Raw genomic sequence first — 24432 nt, 5'->3', positions numbered from 1 at the left:
TAGTTATTTAATCATTTAGGTAAAAAAGGGATAATCATCATTATAATCATTTTAAATACTTAACGAATAGTTTTAATTTATTTTAATTTAATATTTAATTCTATCTTTATTGGACATTAAATAGAATTGAAATACATTATTATGTTACACGTACATAAGCACACGCACGCACACTCACGCATATATATATATAATATATTATATATTATATATATATATATAATATATAAATTATTATAATTTAAATATAATACTATACTTGATTTTAAGAGAGAAAGAGTTATATATATATATATATATATATATATATACTGTTGCATACAATTAAAAAAACATTAATTTAACATTAACATATCAAGCCATATTGTATTAGGAATTTTAATATGGATAATTAATTAATGATGTTCATAAAATATTTATTTATATAATTCCTAAAACTATTTAAAACTCTAAATTACAACAATTGACATAAAGATTTTTTGAAATTAGAAGAGTTTCATAGCATGAACATGTATAATAAAATTCTACCCCACTACTTCTGTATGAAAAAAACATTTAGAGAAATCATTTAAGGAAGAAATAATATATTTTTATTATATGGTAATTATATTATGTAATAAAATAATGAAGATGCTCTCATGATATTTCATGAAGCATTTATTATGTCAATAAATAGTTGCTACAAAACGATATAAGAAATAAAATTTGTTTAAACATTACAAGTAATTTTAATGTAATATTTTCTTCCTTATAAATAACAGAAGTAAACATTTTCCTATTCTTATAAACTTTAATATTATTATGATAATAATATTGTCAAATTTCTCATATGTATGAAAAAGCTTCGTATTTATTATTTTATTTTTTATACAAAGAGATGTATGAATATTATCAAAGAACATTATATATACCTATTTGTTAGTATAACTCTTGAAAGTAAATGCATACTTGGAGAAGGTCTTAAACTTATAAATAAACATTTTCTCACTGTTATTTAAAGTATGCTTTCCATTATTATTCCGTCCTCTTCTTATTACTTCAATCATTATGATTCGCTTGCACGAGCGCCGCGCAATTGCCTTAGCAGAACACGCACGGCACACTTTATAAATTACACGCAATCAATATATACATAAGCAGCACATTTATACGCACGCAAATTTTTTCTCTATTGTTTCACCGATCAAGTATGAAATAACTAGCATTAATATACCTTATTCAACATAAATGCACATTAAGATAAGTATTTTTTTCAAATGTCAACGTAACTACACTTAAAGGGGTGCATTTCATAAATGGTTATATTGTATAATGTTCTGACTTATAATTAACGATTAAGATTAGAGTCTTTTTATTTTAATGTAGAATGTCATTATTATGCTATAATATAGTTTTCAGACTTTTGTGCCTAAGAATTTTATTTTTGTAATTATTTACTCTTAATGTAGGAACATATTGTTTGCCGTTGGATAAATCATAAGTTTTATCGATACTTGTTTAAAATTCTTGAATTGTAATGTAAATAATAAATGAACAATTTTAATTTTTACTCTATATTATTTTTATAATAAGCTGTATTTAATGTTTTTTTTTTTTAATTTTTTTGTTAATTATGCATTAAATCATTAAATTTTTTATAAGATAAGTTTTAATACTATTATGTAAAAATGAAAAAAAACTCTACTACAGAGATAGATATTTTGTTAAAATTTACGAAGACTATTACTGGAATAGTAAGAATAATAATATCATATTATACGCATCCATTTAAAAATTGAGTTTTTTCGTTAAACAAGCGAACAATTAAACCGGACATTTCTTTTGATTACTTTGGTTGAAAAAAGTAGAACGAAGAGAAAGTATAAAAATAACTTAAAACTTAAATACAAAGAGAGCGTATAGAGTAAGCTACAAACTATATATATATATATATATATATATATATATATATATATCATCTATGTACTCTATTGCTAGGATTAAGTAAAATGTTTCATCATGTACTTTTATATGGATAGCTGTAATACATTAAAATAAATGAGTATGCACAATATGTAGATTGAAGTGGTAAACTCGGTCAATCAGCCCAGTTTTTCTTTGTCAAATTGAAATGCATCCTGGCCAAATTCATGCAACAAATAATGAAAATTAACACAAAGTCTTACCACTGGATGTCCATAAATATAAATTTATTTTTTAATTTGTTAATTTATAACAGCAGTTTGTAGTTAAGAGTGATATATCAATAGGGAATAAGAGAATATGAAAAAAAAAAAATATATATATATATATATATATATATTATAACGCGTACCCACCCATATACATGCTGATGAGACTCTATTATCATATTGACAATTGAAAATACATTAATTATTAATTATACGGATCAATCAATTGTTATTCAAAGATCTATTATAAATATTTGTCTATTATATTAAAAAAAAAAATACTAGTCGAAATGCATTCTAAGCGTACTGGAGTACGGAGATTAGAATCGCTAATTAGTTTGCACCGCATATCTTGTGAAATTTTTCTGAAAACGTAAACAAAGCCTTTAAGACAAAGAGATATCGGTGATCAGAACATGAATTTTCATTACTCACCGATCTATATGACGTTAAACGACTTTTCGACTTTCCGACATTGTGGGTCAGTGAACAAAGTACACTTAAAGAAAATTTAATACAAAAAGCCCAGGAGAAAAATGATGCTTCGTCTGTGCTGCACGCAGCATAAAATAGAAAATTAATGATAAAAGCGACACCGTAATAGCAGCAGCAATAGCAGCAAGATGAGATAGAGCTAATCGGCTTCCTCCTCTTTTATGTTCCATGTCCCGCTCGCCTCGCTTTGGTCTTATGCGCGAACTCGACTGTGTAACGCAGAGCGCAGCTAGAGTGAGTATATGTAATATTTGAAGTGCGCTTCTTAATTTTTGTTCTTGAATGTTCGTCCGTTACGGCTCTTTTTAAAGCTCATTCGTGTTTTAATGATATACGTGCGCAAATGAAATGACGAAGAGTTGATTATTAATTGTGCCAATTGTCTCCTATTTTTGTGCTATTCGTTATTTAGCGTCTACCTTATTGTATTGTAGAAATTAAATTATTAAAAGAGTATTTAATTAATATTATTTTGTATGCATAATTAATATCTCTATTTTTCTTCCTAATGTATGGATTATTTCAATGTTTCACATGGTTTCGGGAAGTTTTACAGAAACATTTTTTAGTTATTGCGTAAAACTTTTTGCTTTTATTTCAATCTATTTTCGTTGACATTATTTAACTCAGTTTCTCATACCTTCAACTACATGGAATTTATTCACATCGAGGTTTTAATAATATTTACAATGTAGTAAAATTAATTATATGCTAATTTTATAAATAATATAGGTTAGAATGTAAAACATAACTTAATTTTTAGCCCGAATTTAGCTTCAATAATATATATTTAGTGATTTAATTTTTAAATCTATGATATATTTTACGTTTATCATCGTACTCTATTAAGTTATTCCATAAGAATATTATAAAGATAAAATATATTATATAAAGACCATTTCAAATAACATTTATTTTGCGTTGAAAAACTAAAGAAACAAGATTCATAATAATATTATTACACGGAATAAGTAATTGGAGAATATTTTATGCGGAAATAATGTTTGATATTCGCTAGTAGTAAGATTAAAAATTCTTACACCAAAAGACAGCATTAAGTAATCAAGAAAGTAAAATGTTGCATTTGTATTTTATTATTTGTAAGTTGTTGTTATTTCATATAATTTAAAATTCAAGGTTCTGTACATAACAATGAAAGAGTTGGCAGTCGAGGCGCAAATCAGGCTAATTTTTATTTTACAACTTCCTCATTTAATTAAGTTTTTCTATTTTGTAATAATCATCTTACGCATGGGAAAATTTTTTTGATGTATATTCTACAGTAGCCATGATCTCTTGTAACGAATTTTTTCATTGCAACAAAAGACTGATTTTCATTGTTTTTCTTGTATAAGCGTCATACTTTACTTTTCTCCTTTTAATACGCGACCTTGATCCTCTTCTAGCAAAAATTAAAAAATTTCACCCAGATTTATCGGTTAATTTTTATCTTTGTCTTGCCTTTTGACTCATTCGTATGCATAACATGTATTTTGTTATCCTTCTAGATTATGTTATTTATATAATTAGAGAATGTTGAAACCCTGTCTAAATGTAAATATTAATCAATTTATTATTTACCAGTTATCTTAGGTCGTCAGAAATAATTAAATTAATATTTATGTATTGTATTTCTAATATATTTTATTTTCAATATATTTTAAAGAATGTCTCCAATTTCAATTATGTATAAAATTTACCAATATTTGGATTTGATATTCGATAGTACTTTATAAAAAAAATACTATTCCTATAATAAACTTATGTATTACATATAATATTGCAAAAAATTTATATGATATATTTTGGCAAATGTAACTTTTATAATTTAAAATAGAAAGTAAAACCGATTTCTTCAAAAATTAGATTTTATACTAGATTTAACAGTTTTTTGTTTTATTTTATTCAAATAAATTTAAAGAATAATTATATATATTTATTTTCTTCTCATACTAGTGTATATTGTATGTGCAATTATAAGTTTTTAGTATTGATTTTTATTAGCATCGATATTTAAAGCTTTTATTTTTAAATTATAACAAAAAAAGTTAAATCGAATTTTGAGCATGAATATTGAAAAACTGTATAAAAAATAAATAAATAAGCTTTAGAGTATGTATGGTATTAAATTTTTAATAATGAAATAAATTTTTAATGTTAAAAATATAGTTGTTTGAATTTTAGGGAATTAGTGACTCTATTAGATTTATTATAAATAATTTACAATTTTAGAATTTGAAAAATATTCTTTTCGAATAAAATAAGTAAATTATATTCCTAAAAAGGCCATTTCAATATATATTTCTCCATTATAGATTTTCGAATATAAACATTTCATTTAAACATGAACTAAAAATTTACTTATTAGTAGATATATATTATATATTAAATAATCTATATCTTCTCGTACTGGACGTGGATAAATGGATTTGTACCACATGTACACATATAGGTATAAAAACTTTTTAATTTTTTTTATTCACAGAAATAAAAATAATTCCTCTGAATTCTCCACAAAACTCTTCTCACATACTAAATTTTTATCGACCCTATAAGCGATTGGCAATTATCTTCATGCAAAATTCGTTCTTTTGCAACTTTTTGTTTTTATATTATTCTCACACTATCGAATCAATTGCGTTCTTAATGAGACTTAATGAAAATGATATATCCACTAATATTATGATACTCTAATTAGTATAATTCAGCAAGCGATAGAATGGAAGATTTAGATATATGAAAGGAATCGACGTAGTAACAGACGATGATACCGTTGAAATAGTTCAAAAGGATAATATAATATCAGGAATTTTGCTCGAGGGGACGTCTATCGGGAGTCAAGAACAAATGCTCGTGTAGCTTTCATGGATCTCATATAATATTTTTCATATTTTTCCCTGTTTCTGCAACGTGCAGAACGACAGGCAGTCCTGGGAGTAAGTCTCCGGCGGGGATAAGCGGCGGTCCAGCATCGGCGACTGGGAGCAGCAGTACATCCGCCGGAAATGCCAGTGGTACGGCCTTGGGTCCAGGGGGCGAGCCGCGGCCGCCCACCACAGGACCTCAGAACAAGCAGCTGCAGAATGTCAAAGGCGAGCATCCGTCGGTAAGTCTGGGATTATATATTATTAAATGGCAGTTTTGTTTTTTTTTTTGACCGAATGCGCTAATCGTGTTTTTGAATCATATTTTATATTAAAAAATGTTTTGGATGTTGCAGGACGATTCTTTTATTTTTATTGTTTCAATTATGTATGAACGGGAAGTCAGATCATGGATTTCGTATATCACGTATGTCCTATAAAATAAAAACAACAACTACACGTTTTATTATTATTAGTATCTTTCTTATTCATATACAATACAATATAACTATTACTTATTTTTTATATAAAAATAATGTCAAAATTTATAATAGAATCAAATCTCTTTAATTGCGAAACAAAAATAAAGATTCAGAGTTTTCTTCTTAATGGTCTTATATAAAAAAAAGTAGAAACATTCAATCAATGTAACATCGGTTCTGTAAAATTCAATTTTCAATATACAATTTGGATACTCTCGAAGAGTCCATTATTGTTGGTAATCTTAGATTTCATGTAGCAAATAATGAAAGTCTGATTTATAAAAATTGTATTAATTATTCATATTAACTATATAATGAAATTATAATATATATTTAGTTAAAATTGAATATTAAATTTTATAATTTAATAATTATATATATTTAGTGTATGAAAATTATATTAAAAAGAATGACATCATGATACATTGTAAAAGCAAATATAGGTTTCTTTATCGATCGAATTACTTTATATAAATGTTATCATTGAATATTATGAAAATAAGGCAATTTTTGTGAATATTAAATTAACGACAAAAATAATTGAATGTAGAACTTCAGTAATAAAATAAAGGTTAATGATATTTAATTCAAGAAGTTTAAATACGAATGAATTTCTTTAAAAAACTGAATACATCAATTTTGAAATATTACACATTGTGAAATTTGTAATTTCATTATAAATTTCAATAATTATAACACAAGCAAGAAAGTTAAAAAATCAATTAATGAATTATGTACATTAATATATATATAATGATTTAATATATATATATATATATATATATATATATATATATATATATATAAGAAATTGATTATGTGTACATAGATTTCATATTAGATATATCATAAGAATTATAATTTATCTCATTAATTTGAATAAATTTGGACTATAAAAGAAATAACACTTTAGAATAAAAAGAGATAGAATATAAGTAGTCGAATTGAATTCAATTCAATTTCTTTTATTTAACTGTGTTAAAATTTTACATTCTCACATTTAATTGTCAGAGTTCATTTTATTTATTGTTACTTTATTGTCTTTTAGAATAGGTTAATAGTTCTAGATATATTCTTTAGACATTTAGATATTCATTTTAACTGCTACTTAATATGACTGAACAGTTTATTTTAATAATATTTCAAACTAATAAAAAATTTTCACTTACAAACAATCTTAAATAACTTTTATCAGATTAATTAAATGATTATATTATTTTTTTCGTCATTATCTATACAAAAAATTTAAGTTACATTTAACTATTATAAATGTACTCTAAAATAATTAAAAATGCTTACTGTTAATCTAAGATAAATCTTCCAAACTTAAAACTTGCATTATTTTCAATATAATATTTTTAATAACGCTCTCCAAAGTTTTTAGTGCATATTTTCATAAATTCATTATATTTTATTATACTATAAAATTAACAGTTTCATAGTTCAAAGCTAATATTTTATAATGAATTTATAACGAACATTTACTTATACTATCAATATTTAATAGAATTCTATGTTCGAATATTCATCTCATAAGTTTTTAATTTAGATACCTAGTTATCCTTGTTTTAAAAAGAGAATAAGTTTGTATATTTTTTATCAGAATTTAGATTTACATTTCCCAATTTAAATTTCATGTTAGAAATACACAAAATTTCTAATAATGAATAAATTATAACAGAATATATTATAAACGATTGATATCTTTGAATAATGTATAATTATTAACAAGGCTAACAATGCGTAATTGCAAAACTAAATAAAAGTTATTATATCAACTCTTAATTTCATATTTTTGGAAAAATATGTAATAACATGAATCAAATTCATTAAATTAATTTTGGTTAAAAAAGATATGTGTTTATTTATAATCACCATAATTTATTTTAAAAAATTGAAAACTATAAGATAAATATATTAAGAATGAAATTAAATGTATTTGGAATAAATTTTTAAAAATAATATTTTGTCATTTATAATACACTATATTCTATTAAAATTTTTATGCAATTTGGCAAAAAATTCGTATACAAAACTCGACTTCTTTATATTTAAATTACAAAGATTTGTTTAATAACCATTTTAAAACCTTAGCTAAATACTTAAAACTGTATTAGAAATATTTTCCGTTTGTGTCGTCATTACTTTTTCTTCCGATATATAAAATTTTTAATTAACTACTGAAGCTATTAAGGCAATCAGCGTATACTTTTAGAATATTGATAAATTTAATATAAAAGAAAATCCTGATAAAATGTAGAAGCTTTTTTTTAAGAAGAAGAGTTCAGAATGTAGGAAATGAATTTTTATAACAAAATTGTGATAAATATATGTTGAAGAAAATAGATATAAGTAAAATAATAAATTAATGGTATAAATGTTTTTTTTTACTTATTTTAATTTAACAATAAAATGAAGATTTAAATCACTAATTTTAATGAAATAGTATCTTATGCATTTTTAAATAAAATTTTAATGAATTTATATTAAATATAATTTAATATTCTCGACAATCTTTACAAGTGACATATAAATTAAATAACGTCCTTAATTATCATTATAATGTCAATTATTTAGTTATATCAAAAAAAAAAGTTGATTAATATCTGCTTAAAAGAGTTCCCTATCATTAAATTCCAAATATTATTAAATATCAAAAATATTAGTTTACAATAAAAAAATTCTTTATGAATTTAATGATTGAAACACAATTTATAAGAAAATTTTGTCCTCTTCACATTGAATTTTATGTTTACCGAAGTGTACTTTATAATTTCCATTTCTTACTTGAGTTATTTAATTATTACAATATCTTTAGTTTTGTATTCAGAACAATATCCTTATAAATGTTTATAAATTAACTCCTTATAAAATTTTGCATTCAGCAAATTACAAGTAATATTGCATTAGTGGAATACATAAATTTCAGCATAGAAAGTTATAAAATTTAAGATATTCTAGAACATTTGCAGAAAAGTATATTATTTTACAGAATTATCTAGATAATGAAAGGAAAAAATAACTGTAACAACAATGAAGCTAATATTGATATTCGTATGTAAATTTATTCTAAAGTTTATTCTTTTTATTCTCCTTTTAATTTTAGAAAGCCTTTCTGCAAAGCAGATCCATATCATTGGTGGATATGTATATTGACAACGCAGAGCCTACCGAAAATGTAGGACAAATTCACTTCAGTTTGGAGTACGACTTTCAGAGTACCACTTTGATTTTACGTATAATACAAGTAAGATTAAAAATATAGTATATTACTATTATTATACATATAATAATTATACAATTACAATAATACAAACTCATAGAGATTTTCGTTACAAGGTCTTAATGTAGATAATTAATTGAGTTATACGAGATTTTAAAAGTAATAACATAAATCATTTTATATTTATCACTCACGATATCAACTTATTAATGTTAAAGATTATAAAAGTACTTTTTTATTAAATTTCTCATGTTATTGTTTTAAGTTTTATATGATGTTTCAATAATTTTTGTTGCTTGATAATGTCATTTTAATGCTTATTTTTTATCAGTCTTCTTTTGACAAAATTTTAAGTAAAATTTATAAAAGTATATGTGAATCGCAATAAAATTACTTTATAATCAATAATAATAATAATAATAATAATAATAATAATAATAAAAATAATAATAATAATAATAATAATAATAATAATGATAATAATGATAATGACCAATTTTATACATAGATTTAATTAAAATATGTAAGGATCTCCGTAGTATAAACCATTAGCTCCAAAATCAGGATCTTTGTCATAAATCCGAGTAAAGTTAGAATATTGCTTTTTGTGACACAATATGAAGGCTTTTGGTTCTTAGCTTCTTCAAACACATCAGATAAAATTTTACGACAAATATGAGTCAGGAACATTATTAGAACTATTAGCTCGGTCATAATTTTCTTGTGCTTATATTTGTTATTTTTGGTGATTATTATACTCTAAATATTTAATTTCAGGAAAAAATGAAAATCAAATCAAAAGAAAATATAAGCAAAATAATATTTTATATATAAAAATTTATTAACTTGTATAAGAAGATACAATTTTTATATATATAAGATGACATATAAAATACAACAAATAATGATAAATAAAAGTTATAATATATTTATTTAATATATTATTATTTATTTCAATATTTTATTACCTGTACTAGTTATTGTTGACATTTTCTAAGGAAGCTTAAAATTATTTCCATCCTTTATTAACATTTTTATTTAAATATTTATTATTAATTTAGTTACATAGGATAATTATAAATGTTTTAATAGATAAGTAATGTTTTCCGTTTCATAGAATCTTAATTAATATAAACTATTTAATTTTAGTAAATATTGGTTAGTTATAAGTCAAAGTCAGCAAGTACTAATACATCATTTTCTGCTCGTGTTCATATCTTAAATTAGAATAGTTTATTAAAATAGTTTTCGATTCATTAACAATAGTTAATTGACATCTGTTATGTAAATGAACCCTTTCTTTTGCACTAATTTGGATATATTTATATATAAAAGAGTATTTTTAAATGAACAAAATGTAAATACGAAAGTTTTTATTATTATTTATATCTCTATTTGACTGCATTGAGTTTATTTTTCTAATGTGTTCATTTCTTTTACATATCTAATCAATCTTGTTTAATTCCATATAAAATATTATAATTATTCTAAAATATTATTAATAACAGTTTTTCTCCCTTTGTTATCCTATTGCCATGTATTCTAAATAAATTTATCCGTAAAATATAAGATTTACTTGAACTTCTCTTTATGGACGTTTTAAAAATTAAAATACTATGACCTTCATCGAAAACTTCTGTATCATATAAATACCTTGAAACTATAATCTACACTTCTAAAACTGACAGTCAGTCATTGCAACTAGCGTTCATTTTATGGTAAAAATTGTCAATCCGTTTTTTATTTATTCATCTGTAGGGTAAAGATTTACCAGCAAAGGATCTGTCCGGAACGTCTGATCCTTACGTAAGAGTCACTTTGTTGCCCGATAAAAAACATCGTCTCGAGACAAAAATCAAGAGGAGAACTCTGAATCCAAGATGGAACGAGACCTTTTATTTTGAAGGTGATGTTTTTCAATTATAGACAAAATTATGAATGTATACAGTTAATTTAATTAAAGAATCATGCAAGGAAATTTTACAAAAATTTATAGATATATTGTACATTTTGTTTTTTATTAGTTCCTTCCACTACTGTTCATAAGTAAAATCACATAATATTTAAAACTCTGTGTAAAATTTTTCTATATTATTTAAATAATCATTCGCGATTAATGTTTGCCACTATCCTTAACCTTTTAGTATTTTGAAAATATATCCAGTTGTATGTTAAAATCTTTTAAATTTTTTTCTAAATAACATTAATGACTGTTTTTATAAAAAAAAGTTTTTATATTAAAAAATAAATTTATCAATATAGTATAATATTTTAGAAAACCTCTGAAAATTTAGTGTATTACACTCTTATGCAGGTGAGTTTTATCTTATTTTACAAAATTTCGGTGGAAAGATATACTATGGATAAGATATGGGATAATTCGATGATAGCATAAAACATGTCTAAAATGTCCACTTTTCTTCCCTTTAAAATATTGTTTTCTGTAACCAATGATGATATATTCACTGGCTATTCGATAAATTTTCCAAAGAAAACTGGAGAATTTTTATAGTTGATAAGAAAATTTTTTGAAATGCTATTAAAACATTGTCCTGATCATTCGAATTATTTGAAAATATTGTAACGGTCTTTTTTTTTTTAAGCTACATATTCAAATTATTTACGATGAAGGTTAGAAAATGAAATATTACAATTCTGATAGAATGAGAAATTATACTTAAGTATTTAAAATTTCTAATTTTGTCAATGATAATTAATTGCTCACAAAATATTTATTATTTAAATTTAATGAAATATTTATATTATTTAAAATATCTCAGTGCTTTCTTGATCACATATGTTTATGAATTATATAAAATTATTAAAAAGTAAACAAATATTAAAAAAAATATTACTTTTTAACATTAATAAAAATAATAATTTACTTATACAAATGATATATATATATATATATATATATATATATATATATATATATATATATATAAATATAAATTGCATATTAAAAGTGATATAAATTTATAATATAAACGATGCAAAATCATACTACTTATACGTATTAAAATACAAAAATTTTAATTCATTAATATTACCAATAAATTTTGGAGCTGATTAAAGAAATATAAATTACTTCTAAAATAATTAACAATTAATAAAATGTTATTATTGAAATTCTGTATATAATATTTTTTTATAAATTAAACAAAAAATGACATATTAAATCCACATCTTCTAAAAGTATTACAATTTAATTAGTGTTTAAATAAATATTGTAAATTAGATAATAAATATTTATCAAAATTAGTTATTTATTGAAAATATATCAAAAATCGTATGACTGAGACTTAGAATTCTTAAAATGAGAACAAAAGAAAAAATTGTTTCCTTTTTTCCGTCGATCTATATTCTCCTATTATTCTTTTAATAATATACGAAAGCGCATATTCATCTTTGTATATATCAATGTACTTATATTTAGTATAAAAATTAACATTTATTATTATTTAACATCGTAACGAATTTTTAATAATTTCTTAGTATACATGTGCACCTGTCTCCTTTGGCTACTCATGCATATATATTAACTACTTATGTTCTCTAGTTACTCATTCATCAATCCATTCTGTATGAAATTAACAAATTATCAAATAATAGTTGCTTAATTATATATAAAGTTAAAATTTTTTTTATAACTATTAATGTACATGATAAGTTCAATAACATAATTGATTAGATTTCTATTTTTGTATATAATTTGAATACCATTAGATAATCTCATATTATCTAAATTTTTCTGTAATTGTGTAAAATTTTAAAATTATTCAATTATTTAAATCATAGTAGTTATAAATTGTAAACATAATTGTTAAATACCAAGGTACAATTTTGTAATATTAAAATAATAGGTACCATGTGTGTATAAATATATTATAGATTAAAATAAAACATCAAATTATTTTCTTTCTAACATATAACTTATACTTATAATAATATATAAAATAATATATTAAATAATGTTAATAATTTGTTTTTTAATTTCTTTCGTAATACATCTGGCAGAAATTATCTTAAGTTTTATACTTATAAATTATAAATACTTAAATTTTGCAAAAATTTCAAAGCTCGAAAATTTAGTGTTTAATAATTATATTATATTTATGTTTATAATAGAATAAATTATGTGAACAATTTAAAAGGTTAATGTAAAAGAAATTATTATTTTTCTTATGCACTTCTACGAAATTTACTTAAGAACTAAACGTGAATTAAAACTTGAGCATGAAGAATCGTCGGATAAAATTCCATAGATTCGTCTAATATTGTTTTCATTGTCTTTGTTCATCTAGGCTTTCCTATTCAGAAATTACAGAGCCGCGTCCTTCATCTGCACGTCTTTGATTATGATCGATTCTCGAGGGATGATTCCATAGGGGAGATGTTCTTACCTCTCTGCCAGGTAAGCCACTTAAATGTTGAAGAGTCTCAGTCGCCTCCGATTATACTTTAATTAATCCTGAAGAAATAATGCTTTCTTTATTTTTTTTTACATTAAAACTTCGTAAGTACAATGTTTGTGCAAATTATTATGACAAAAGTTCTGTATGCGATAGTTAAATTTACTAGTATTAATAAACATCTAAAGTGCGTGTCGAGATGAAAATTTTAATATTTGGTAATTCATTAATTTCTAATAATACGAAAAGGTAATTATATTGATGAATACTGTGCATTCATCTGTAAAGTATTGAATAATTTAATAAATATGAAATATATGTAGTAGAAATAATACTTAAATTATACATAAAATTCATAATGATTATGTTCAAGCACTTTGAATAAATCTGACATATTTTAATATATCGCTCAACATAAGTTAAATTCCAATTTACCTATATATATATATATATATATTTATTTATTTATTAAATTCATATTTATAAAATATAAGATAATTACAAATATAATAATAACAGTAATATTTACAATTGTTTGAATTTTATTTGATTTGTTTGAAATTTAATTGAATTGCAGTAATCGTAACCTTTTCAATGCTTTCATTTTTATGTAAGAGATTTTTATAATATTTACAGAATCATTCATAAATATTTATAAAGTAATGCTTAGTAATATACATCATGATTGTTATTTAATATAATGAATTAGAAATAACACTATTAAAGCAATTTATTAATGTTAATCTATAAACTACATTGCAATAAACACTGCTTTAGAGAAATGTTAATAAATATAAATTGTACTACTTTCTAAGACACTATACTTGAATTAGGCAACTAGAATTATTTTAAATGTATAATATATGTCCGGTTTCCAAAGTGGATAACATTATTCTGAAAATATTTTTTATTTATTGTGTATTATAAAATTTGTACAAGTGATATACAAAAATATTTTATAATTTTCTATAATTTTAATACATAAATTTATAAAAAAAAAGATTTTAATTTTAATAAAATAAAATAATATCTATTTCTGGTAACTTTCAAGAATAAAAAGTCTTAAAAATTTCTTTTAAAAGTAATCGAAGCATACATAAATTATTATTAATTTAATTATAATTAAGGTAGAATATATTAATTATTATATATGTTAGAAATCTTATTCAGTTTGATTGTTCATGAAAATTATGAGTATATACTGCTATGAAAAGTTTCTTGTTTTATATCATATAAATTTAAGTATTTATTTCTATTTCTTTTCCTCAATACTGAAAGATGTATGACATTTATTAATACTCTTTTAATCAGTTTAATTTAATCAGTATTTAATCAGTTGATATGATATTGCACAATACCTTTATTTTAAAAATTACTTCATAAGGATTTGATTCCTACGAACATATATATATATATATATATATATACGCCTTATGTTTAATAATAAAGAGTACTATATATAATAATATATTTATATAATGAAATGTTATTTTAGTGTATTTATTATATGAATATGAATATTATGTTTTTAGGGTAAATTGTTTTAATATATTAATATTTCAAATACTTTGCTAACCTAATACACGACATTCATAAAAATAAGTGCACATACTAATCGACACACACACACGCACACAAACACAAACACACTATTTACATATAATGCAAATACTCGAATGAATCGTGATGCGTAAAAAGATGGTTTTAACATCAAAGTAAATACCAATGAAATACACAAGAAAGAAAAAAGAACAGTATTGAAAAGATGTGAAATATCTAATTCGGCCTTTCTTGGTTTACCTAGGTTGATCTTTCGGAGAAACCATCATTTTGGAAAGCCTTGAAACCACCGGCAAAGGATAAGTGTGGTGAGCTACTTTGCTCACTTTGTTATCATCCAAGTAATTCCGTATTGACAATAACATTGCTAAAGGCACGAAATCTTAAGGCCAAGGACATCAACGGAAAGTCAGGTGAGCATTTTTGGCAGTGAAAATACATTGGAAAATACTTTGGAAAAAAAGAAAGCTAGGTGGAGGTAAATATTTGGGTATGGCTTACATGAAAGCAATAATAATTATTAAGAAATTATGTTCAACTACGTTGATAAGTTAAAAATGTAGAAGATAATATTTTTAAACATTCTATGATTTTAAAAATAAATTGACTGACAATTAGATAAGAAAAATTTTAATTAAATAGGAAAATAATTTTGTTAATGAAGGTAATTATGTGGCTGTTATTCTAACTATAAATAAATAATATTTCTTTCATATAAAACGATTTCCTTTAATATATTTTGATCTATTCCAACTTCATCGAAGTTTTAACTAATTGAAATATTCAATATTTAAAAGATTATAATTGAATTGTAATATAAAATATTATAGAAACAATTTGTTTAATTTAAAAAGAATTTATTATTTTTATAAATTTTTTTAAAGTTATAAAACAAATTATTGTAAGGTATAAAAGAATATTAAATTATAAAAGTATTTACTATTTATTTATTATTTACTTTATTAATATGACTAATAATATCCAGATACATGTACTAATCATAATAATTAAATAATCTATGTTATATTGAAATTACTAATAACAATTAATTATTATAAAGAAAATAAAAATATTCAATTATTTCATTCAACATTTATCATTAGTAATCTTTATACTTTAAAGTAATTTTCGAAAAGTTTATATAATCTAGAAATAAAGCTTGAAAGTATTTGTGCATTATTTACAAGCGAAAAGGAAAATAAGGATCAAGGTATCGACAAATTTTAAATTTACATATTATTTTCAGATCCTTATGTGAAAGTCTGGCTACAGTTCGGTGACAAGAGGATCGAGAAGTGTAAAACACCTATCTTTAAGTGTACCTTGAATCCAATATTCAACGAGGTATTTTCTTTTAATGTCCCTTGGGAAAAGATTCGCGAATGTTCATTGGATGTCATGGTTATGGATTTCGATAATATTGGTCGCAACGAGCTGATCGGTCGTATACTTTTAGCAGGTAATAATTTTTGTCAGTACAGCAATATACATTGATATAAATTAGACTTTTTAAAAAATTCTAAAACCATGAGAATACTTCAACTCCTAAAGTTCAATATCTTCTAACCCTAATTAGTAAATAAATAATTTTTAAATTAGTAATCAAATAAAAAGGAAATATCAAACAAAATATGCTAATTAACAAATAAGTATAATTTTTCATTTAATATTGCTTATCAACTGCATTTAAATAAAATTTTATTAATTATAATATATATTATACTACATTATATATTTTAATACAAATTTACTATTTCATAACCATTAGAAATTAGAAAGTGATGGAAAATAGTTTATTAAAGACCTGATAATTTTTTAAAATGAAATTAAAATTAATTACATATATTATTATCGTAAAATATATAGATTAAATGTTGTAATTTTTTTTTTTTTTATTATGAATTTAAATTACTTTGAAATTGAAATTAATTTTTTGTAATTTAACCACATTTTTCTACCATTTTGTAATGAAGGACTTTGTTACTAATCAAATAATTAAAAAATTACATGTCCACAATAAGAAAATTGAAATTTCAAAAAAAAAAAAAAAAAAAAAAAAAAAAAATAAAAATAAAAAAAAAAAAAAAAAAAAAAAAATAACAATTCCTAAAATATCTTTAACGTAGTTCTTTCTATGTAATTCGTTCAACTAATCAAGTAAACTAAAAAAATAAAAGAATTCCCATATAATTGTAAAATTGAATTCATTATTATTTATAAAATTAAAAAAAAAAAATTATTTTATAATATTTGTTGTATTACTCTATTTATAAAATAGATGTATTTATTTATCACAAAGGCTACATGTAAAGCTTAAATTTTATATTTTTATATATTTTTAAAAAGGGTTATCATTTGAAAATGCATGTTTCTCCTTCTAGAAATAATCATAGCTGTTGTATAAATTTCCGTCTTTAGTTTAATCTAAATATTAAATGATTAAATCAGTTAATTAAAATTAAATAATTATATAAATGTCAAATAGCTATGAATTGCAATATTGATTAAATGTAATTAAAAATTATGGGGATCATATTAATTTCCAAATATTACTATAAATATTTATCTTTCATTTTTATTCAATATTAATTATAATATTTTTCTTGGATATAATTTTTAAAAACTAACATGTAAAAGCAATAAAACGTACTATCCAACAAAATTCATACTATATATAAATATATCAATGTTAAATATCAATATTAAATATATTTATCTTAAAAACTATAATATTCACATTACAGAGAATACAGAAGATTATAAAAAATAGAATTTTTATTCGAACAATAGTTATCCGAGATTTATCTGTATTAGATTGGGTTTATGAAAGTTAATTTGAAATTATAAATTTATTCTAACACGAAAATATGATGTATATTATGACTCTCAAAAAAATATTGTCTCCTATATTACACTGATAATATCTAATAATTTCCATTGTTCATTTCAAGATGAAATTTATAGGGAATTTTTTTTCAAATAGTTCATATAAAATAAACCCCATAACTTTTCATGTATTTTCTCTTACACTTTTATTACATATGGATCGAACTTTTAATTTTTATATCGATATTATAGATGAAATTCTTGTTGTTTTTCTATATCCGTATACGATCTTACAATAAAATCTAAATTATTATATTATTTTAGCTTTACGTAATGAGGTGATATTAGTTTTTTAGATTAAAATTTAATAAAATATTTGTCTAAAATTAAAAAATATAATATTTGATATAATATTAATTATAATATTATAAAAATATAATATAAAAATATTAATTAATATAATAATGATGTAAATGTTTTTTTATTTTTTTTTTTTACGATAATAAAATCAAAAGGTTGTTGATCATTAATTTTTATCATTTTAATATAATGTAATTTCACAAATCTAAAATTAAAAAGGAGTATTATTTGGGACATTATTTGTGTAGAAAAAAATAATAATGTATGAAATATTTTACTCTAATATTTAGTATAAAAAACACATAAAATGCCTAGGAAGTGGTTCGTAATATTTCTTAATAATATAAACTCAGAACTATCATAATAGAAATTAAGTATAAAATATAAAATATTATTTTCATTGGTTAATAAACCTTTCTAGAATTTAAGCAATAGATATAATGTTGAAATAATAATAATTATAAATTGTTTGCATTTATTTCCCCCATAAAAAGTGCAAAATATCAAATTATATTGGAAGTATTTTCATCATAGCAAGATGATATACAATTATATATTATTAGATTTATTATATCGTTTATTCGATAAACTGTATTCAAAAAGAGGATGTAATATAAGTGAGGATATAATAGCAATGTGACATAACACATAAAACACTATTGACAAAAATATGCGTATATATTTAAGTAGAAGCATTAATATTCTAAATTGGAGAAGTACGTGAACAAAGAGAAAAGCAAGAAACACTTTTAAAAAGTATCGTAATTATGATAGAGTATATGCAAGAGAAATTAGTAACAAAAGAAATAATAAGTATAAAAGGATGTTAAATAATCTAAAACAATACATCTAGCTGAAGAATAAATCTGTGTCTGATATGAAATAGAAATTTTAGGTGTAAAATTGTAGTAAAAGGAACATTGTTCAGTGATTCGGTTAAAACTAGATTACAATGATTGATTCATCTATGTGTTCCAGTTATATCAGTATATGAAGTATATAAAAAGCGATATCAGTAGGAAGAAAAAAGTAATAACATTCCAAGTCCTTTTACATTTCTACTCTAAAATTATTTTCAGGCGATTGGGTTTTCAGCTTCGGTTCTTTTCTGATTAACGTTTACGAACATCGACTATGACGATAATATTATATGAAGATTAATGAGGGTGAAATATAAAGGTTTACAATCATTTATATATTATATAAACTGAATTTTTATCATTTTTAGCCCATTAGATATTACATTTGATTTTTTTTTTTTTTTTTTTTTTTTTTAATATCTGATACACGAATGGAAATGTTAAATTGGCTTAATGAGACTTGTTTTTTGTTTCGATTTCATATTCTTCTAACTGTGTCAGACATTTTCTGCTCCAGTTTTATCTAACTAGATTTTTATTTACATTTTTCTCCAAACAAATTTTCGTCCCAAATGTATTTATATTCTAGTATTTGAATATTACTATATTTTTTAAAGCTATAAAGGGTTTAGATGCTTTAATTAAAAAATATTGTCTAATATAAATAAATATAAAAAGGTTTTAATTGAAAATGATTCTAGATTCATATTTAAAAAAAAAAATTTACTGCAATTCGAATTATTAATGGATACCTTTATATATTAAAGAGTATACTGTGGGAAATATCAGCTTTTATTCTAACGTATATTTTAAGTGAAAATTCATTAAAACCACTTTTCATTCAATTTTATTTCTATGTTAGTATGAAAAGAGCAGAATTAACTAATCTTGGTAGTAAATAAATAATGAATATTTACGTTTTTATTAGGCATCCAATTATAGAGTTTAATGAATAGGGATTATTAAAATAACTAAAAAGACTAATTAAAAAAGTTAAGGCCAAATTTATCAATACGATAGTCATAAAACTTAGATTCGTAATTTTAAGCAAATATAATATAAATGTTAATATTATATAAAAGAAGAGTTGTATCGATATTCAGAGATATAATTGCTTCGCAAACTAAAGGAGTCCGAATTATTAAGTATTCTTATTATTAAATATTCATAAGAATAGTTAGTTACATAAATAAATATTTCGAATAGACTGTGAAAATACTGGTAATTTATTTAAACGTGTATTATCATTATTTAAGCTATATTATATTCCTGGCTTTATCTTTATTTACCTTTATTTATATTTATTATTTCGTAGGTAAAAATGGTAGCGGGGCGAGCGAAACAAAACATTGGCAAGACATGATAACGAAACCAAGGCAGACGATCGTACAATGGCATCGTCTCAAGCCCGAATAAAGAGACAAATCGTAATAGTATTGGTATCGTCGTAACTGCATGAGTACACGCTGAGGACAAATTGTGTTTACCAATGAATGGCGACTTACTGGGGGCCCTAGTTTATTTGCCGTTCTTGGAAGTTGCCGAGAGAGGAAGTGCCGAAACTCTCTCGCAAATGGACTCTGAGTGGATTTCAGATTATTTGAAGGGGTAGAGTGATATTGTTGAATGATAATTGAGAAAAAAAGAAGTACATACTATGTGTCAGAAAGCGTAGAGAAAAAAATAAGGAAGTTAGATATATATATATATATATATATATATATATATATATATATAGAGAGAGAGAGAGAGAGAGAGAGAGGGAGAGAGATGGAAAATGACAGTGAGCGAGAGAGTTGAAAAATTCGGCTTGTATTATTATTATCATTATTTTTATTATTATTGCTTTAATTTCATTTTTATTTTAATAGTATTTTTTTTTATTACTTTGCAATTTTATTTAAACTGAAAAAAAAACGATATCGCAGAATCGGTGAGGAAGTCATATAACATAAGCTCTATATGCAAAAGAGACTCATTTCATAAAAAAATCTCGTCATACTTTTTGTGATTGAAGATAATATTGCTTTTGTTTAGAATTTAATAATTTTGATATTTAATTTTTATCCCTTCGTCATAATAAACCACTAGAATTTTTGTTCATTCTATTTGTGGGTAGGACGATCCGTCAATGTTTGCAAGATCTATTGTTTGGGTTCGACTAATGTTAATTGTACTGCATTGATTAAAAGCTAATATTTGAGTTTATTTATTCTTACAGAATAAGACCAAAGAATTTAGAATATTTAAGGTGAATTCAATATAACTTCAATATTGATGGAAAAGAAAAAATTTTTTTAATATTTATTTATTCTAAAAAGAAAAATAACGTTTAATCTTTTCTTGTTTTTACTAAGTAAAGAAACAATGAAACCTTAGTTTCAATATATCAATAATTGACTGTTCGTACAATAAAATTCATAAAAAGCAAAAATATACAGACAAAAATTAACGAGTTTCATAAATTTTTAGTATCGATCTATCCTGGATAGGTACATTTTTCTGTGGTAAATAATCAAATTAATCATAATTGCATAAAGAATAGTATTTGTTGACATTAGATTGAAGTTTCATGAAATTATCTTATTTAGAACTGTCAAGTTGTTCAATTATTAAAATAAATAAATATTCAGTTAAAACAAGAAAACCAATCGAAAACCAATTAAGTTATTTTTTTTTAGCTAGCAAGTGGTTGTCTTAGTAATTGGTAATTATTTAAACTAATAATATAAAGAACATTATTAACGATTGATTACATCATAAATATAGTATTAAAATCTCACTTTAGTATATAAAATATTAAGTAGAGTGAACACTAGGCATTTGTAAAATTCATATTCGGTGTACGAATTCGGTGTATTACAGTAACAAGCAATGAGAAAGCTAAAGTTATAGTAATTACCAATTACTTTTTCTATCACGAATTGTAGTAATTATACTTTTGTAAGTTATCGACTAGTATATAAAAGCAAATTATGTATTAAAAAGAAAGAGATGAAGAAAAATAATTAATAAAAAATAGCGTATAATTATCGTAATTAATGATTATCTAATTATTTAATAATTAGAGCATGTGTTGTGATATACCATAAACATGAATTCATTTTAGCAGCACGGTTTTCGCAACTATGTGTAGTATTATCTGTATTAGATTTATTTCAAGTTCAAGCGATAAGAATAATAATTCAGGCTTGATATGAAAATTACGTATAAAAGGCGCATTAGAAATCAATGTTTTTTTTTCTTTCTTTTTTTTTTTTTTAACAAACTGCGCAATATGACGCACAAATCATCGTCAATTTATCCCTGCATTTTTGTTATTGTAAGTGTTTTCGAAGTATCAACAATAATGTAAATGTACTTCTAAACTTTAGCATAATTTAAGATATTAAGAAAAATGTTTATTTACTTTTATAGCAATATTATGAAATACTAAATTAAAATAATTAATATGATGGTACATAAAGTGCAAATAAAAATTACATTATTTAAAATTTACTTAAATTTACTTAAAAGTAGTGTAATACTTGGGATAATAATAAATAATTGTAATAGCATAAAAGTTTCAATTCAATATTTTTGGAATTAAGATTTATTATAAATAAATTGATAGAAACTTTTTATCGATTGAAATATATGAGAATGTAATTTAAGTTATAAAGTTAACAATTATTTATTGACGTTAAGATTTCTTATTATCTCTCATTATGTGAGAAGTTTCGAAGGCACCGTTTTGCGCTTCCATGCCATGATCTTTGATCATGTTCTAACATTTATTTATGTTAGAATTATAATTTAATTCTTTATACATTCAAAAACCGTTGATTTAAATGCTGCCGGTATATTTGGTATTTTGAAACGTCAGATATTTTACCAAATACATGTATAATTTATATATATTCATATGCATATATATATGTATGTATGTATATATAATTGAGGCCAATCACATGAAAGGTGAAATACACGTGTGTACACGACAGGAAAAGGATGTATCGCCGCTGGGAGGCGAAGAATTTTTTTTGTTTTTTTTTTTGTTTTTTTTTTCTGTTGGATGAATTATGCATCTCTATAATATTCTACAACTAAAAAAATTGGAAATATATGAAAAGTAATAGTTTAAGAATTTTTGATGCTTGTAAATACATATAAATTTCACTTAGAAATGAGCGTATCATTAAAATGAAAGATGCCGAAGCATCTTTAATTATATTAAATCAATTAAGGCGTAGCTTGCTCACACGCAGGGGAACGGTTAATTCGACATTATTTTATATAAGAAACTTATTAAAAGATATAATTATAAGATTTAAAAGAAATTGTAGAAGAAATTTAGAGGTATTGAAATAGACATGAGGAGTTAAGTTTTTAACGTGACAATGCTTCGTGTTTTTATGCGTGTTTTAGCATTTTACAAAAAAATAAAAATTTTAAAGAATTTAAATAATTAAACTATCTTCTAATATGCGATTGTGATCGATGTACCTTAAATAAACTTATACTTGAATTTTAATAAAGGATGAAAAAGTAGCCAATCAGTAGTTTGCTGTTGTTAAAAACAAAATATAAAAGTGACACAAAAAAATGTTCAAGTACCAGCTGCTTATCATCAAAACAGTAAATTTCTACATGTGTATTTAATTAAAGAAAACATATAGAAAAAAATTTTAATTATCATGATTATCGCACATATATATTTCTAGGCATTTAAAAATCCATTTAATTTAAGCATGCGAATACCTTTTAAAATATATAAATTCTATAATCACGTATATTAAGATGCAGTGAAATAAGTAACTTAAATAAATTTCATAACAATTTTATATATGGTTTTTAGAATGAATAGTTTTACGGTTAAGGAAAAATAATTAATTATTCCCTCTTAAAATAAATGTAATTCGAATATAGCATTGTATGCGCCTGTATTATAGCGATTACAAAGCATTGATATACATGTTTTGAAGAGCTTCAAAATTATTTCGTAAAATTTCCGATTGAGAAAGAGAATCGACGATGTCAAATTTCATCACTTTTCGTCTGATATCAACTTTCCGATACTCAATCATTCTTTTTCTGTCTTTATATGGATGGTATAAATAGCTTAGAACCGAATTGTGCTTACTGCTTATTCTTTACCATTGAATATATAAACATTCATGGAGTATAATAGCTTTTA

At 22.8% G+C, this 24432-nt stretch overlaps 1 protein-coding gene across 6 annotated transcripts in view; it reads left to right on the top strand.

Moving 5' to 3' along the window:
• The window catches only part of Syt7 (Synaptotagmin 7), a 78830-nt gene extending 57869 nt beyond the window's left edge, over window positions 1–20961 (top strand). For 5 of the 6 annotated variants that reach the window (XM_011500655.1, XM_011500656.1, XM_011500658.1 and 2 more), the window contains 8 exons: window positions 2889–2900; window positions 5583–5772; window positions 9119–9259; window positions 10994–11141; window positions 13543–13652; window positions 15455–15623; window positions 16457–16669; window positions 20572–20961. In XM_011500655.1, coding sequence (XP_011498957.1) covers window positions 2889–2900; window positions 5583–5772; window positions 9119–9259; window positions 10994–11141; window positions 13543–13652; window positions 15455–15623; window positions 16457–16669; window positions 20572–20672 — 1084 coding nt within the window. In that variant the 3' untranslated portion in view covers window positions 20673–20961. The remainder of the gene's footprint in view (window positions 1–2888; window positions 2901–5582; window positions 5773–9118; window positions 9260–10993; window positions 11142–13542; window positions 13653–15454; window positions 15624–16456; window positions 16670–20571) is intronic. The other variant, XM_011500659.1, reaches the window with a different exon arrangement.
• Window positions 20962–24432: the final 3471 nt, after the last annotated feature.

Source organism: Ceratosolen solmsi, unplaced genomic scaffold, assembly GCF_000503995.2.
Source record: "Ceratosolen solmsi marchali unplaced genomic scaffold, CerSol_1.0 scaffold27, whole genome shotgun sequence".
Classification (NCBI taxonomy): domain Eukaryota; kingdom Metazoa; phylum Arthropoda; class Insecta; order Hymenoptera; family Agaonidae; genus Ceratosolen; species Ceratosolen solmsi.
Note: the sequence above shows the minus strand (reverse complement) of the source record. Positions and strands in the feature narration are given on the sequence as shown.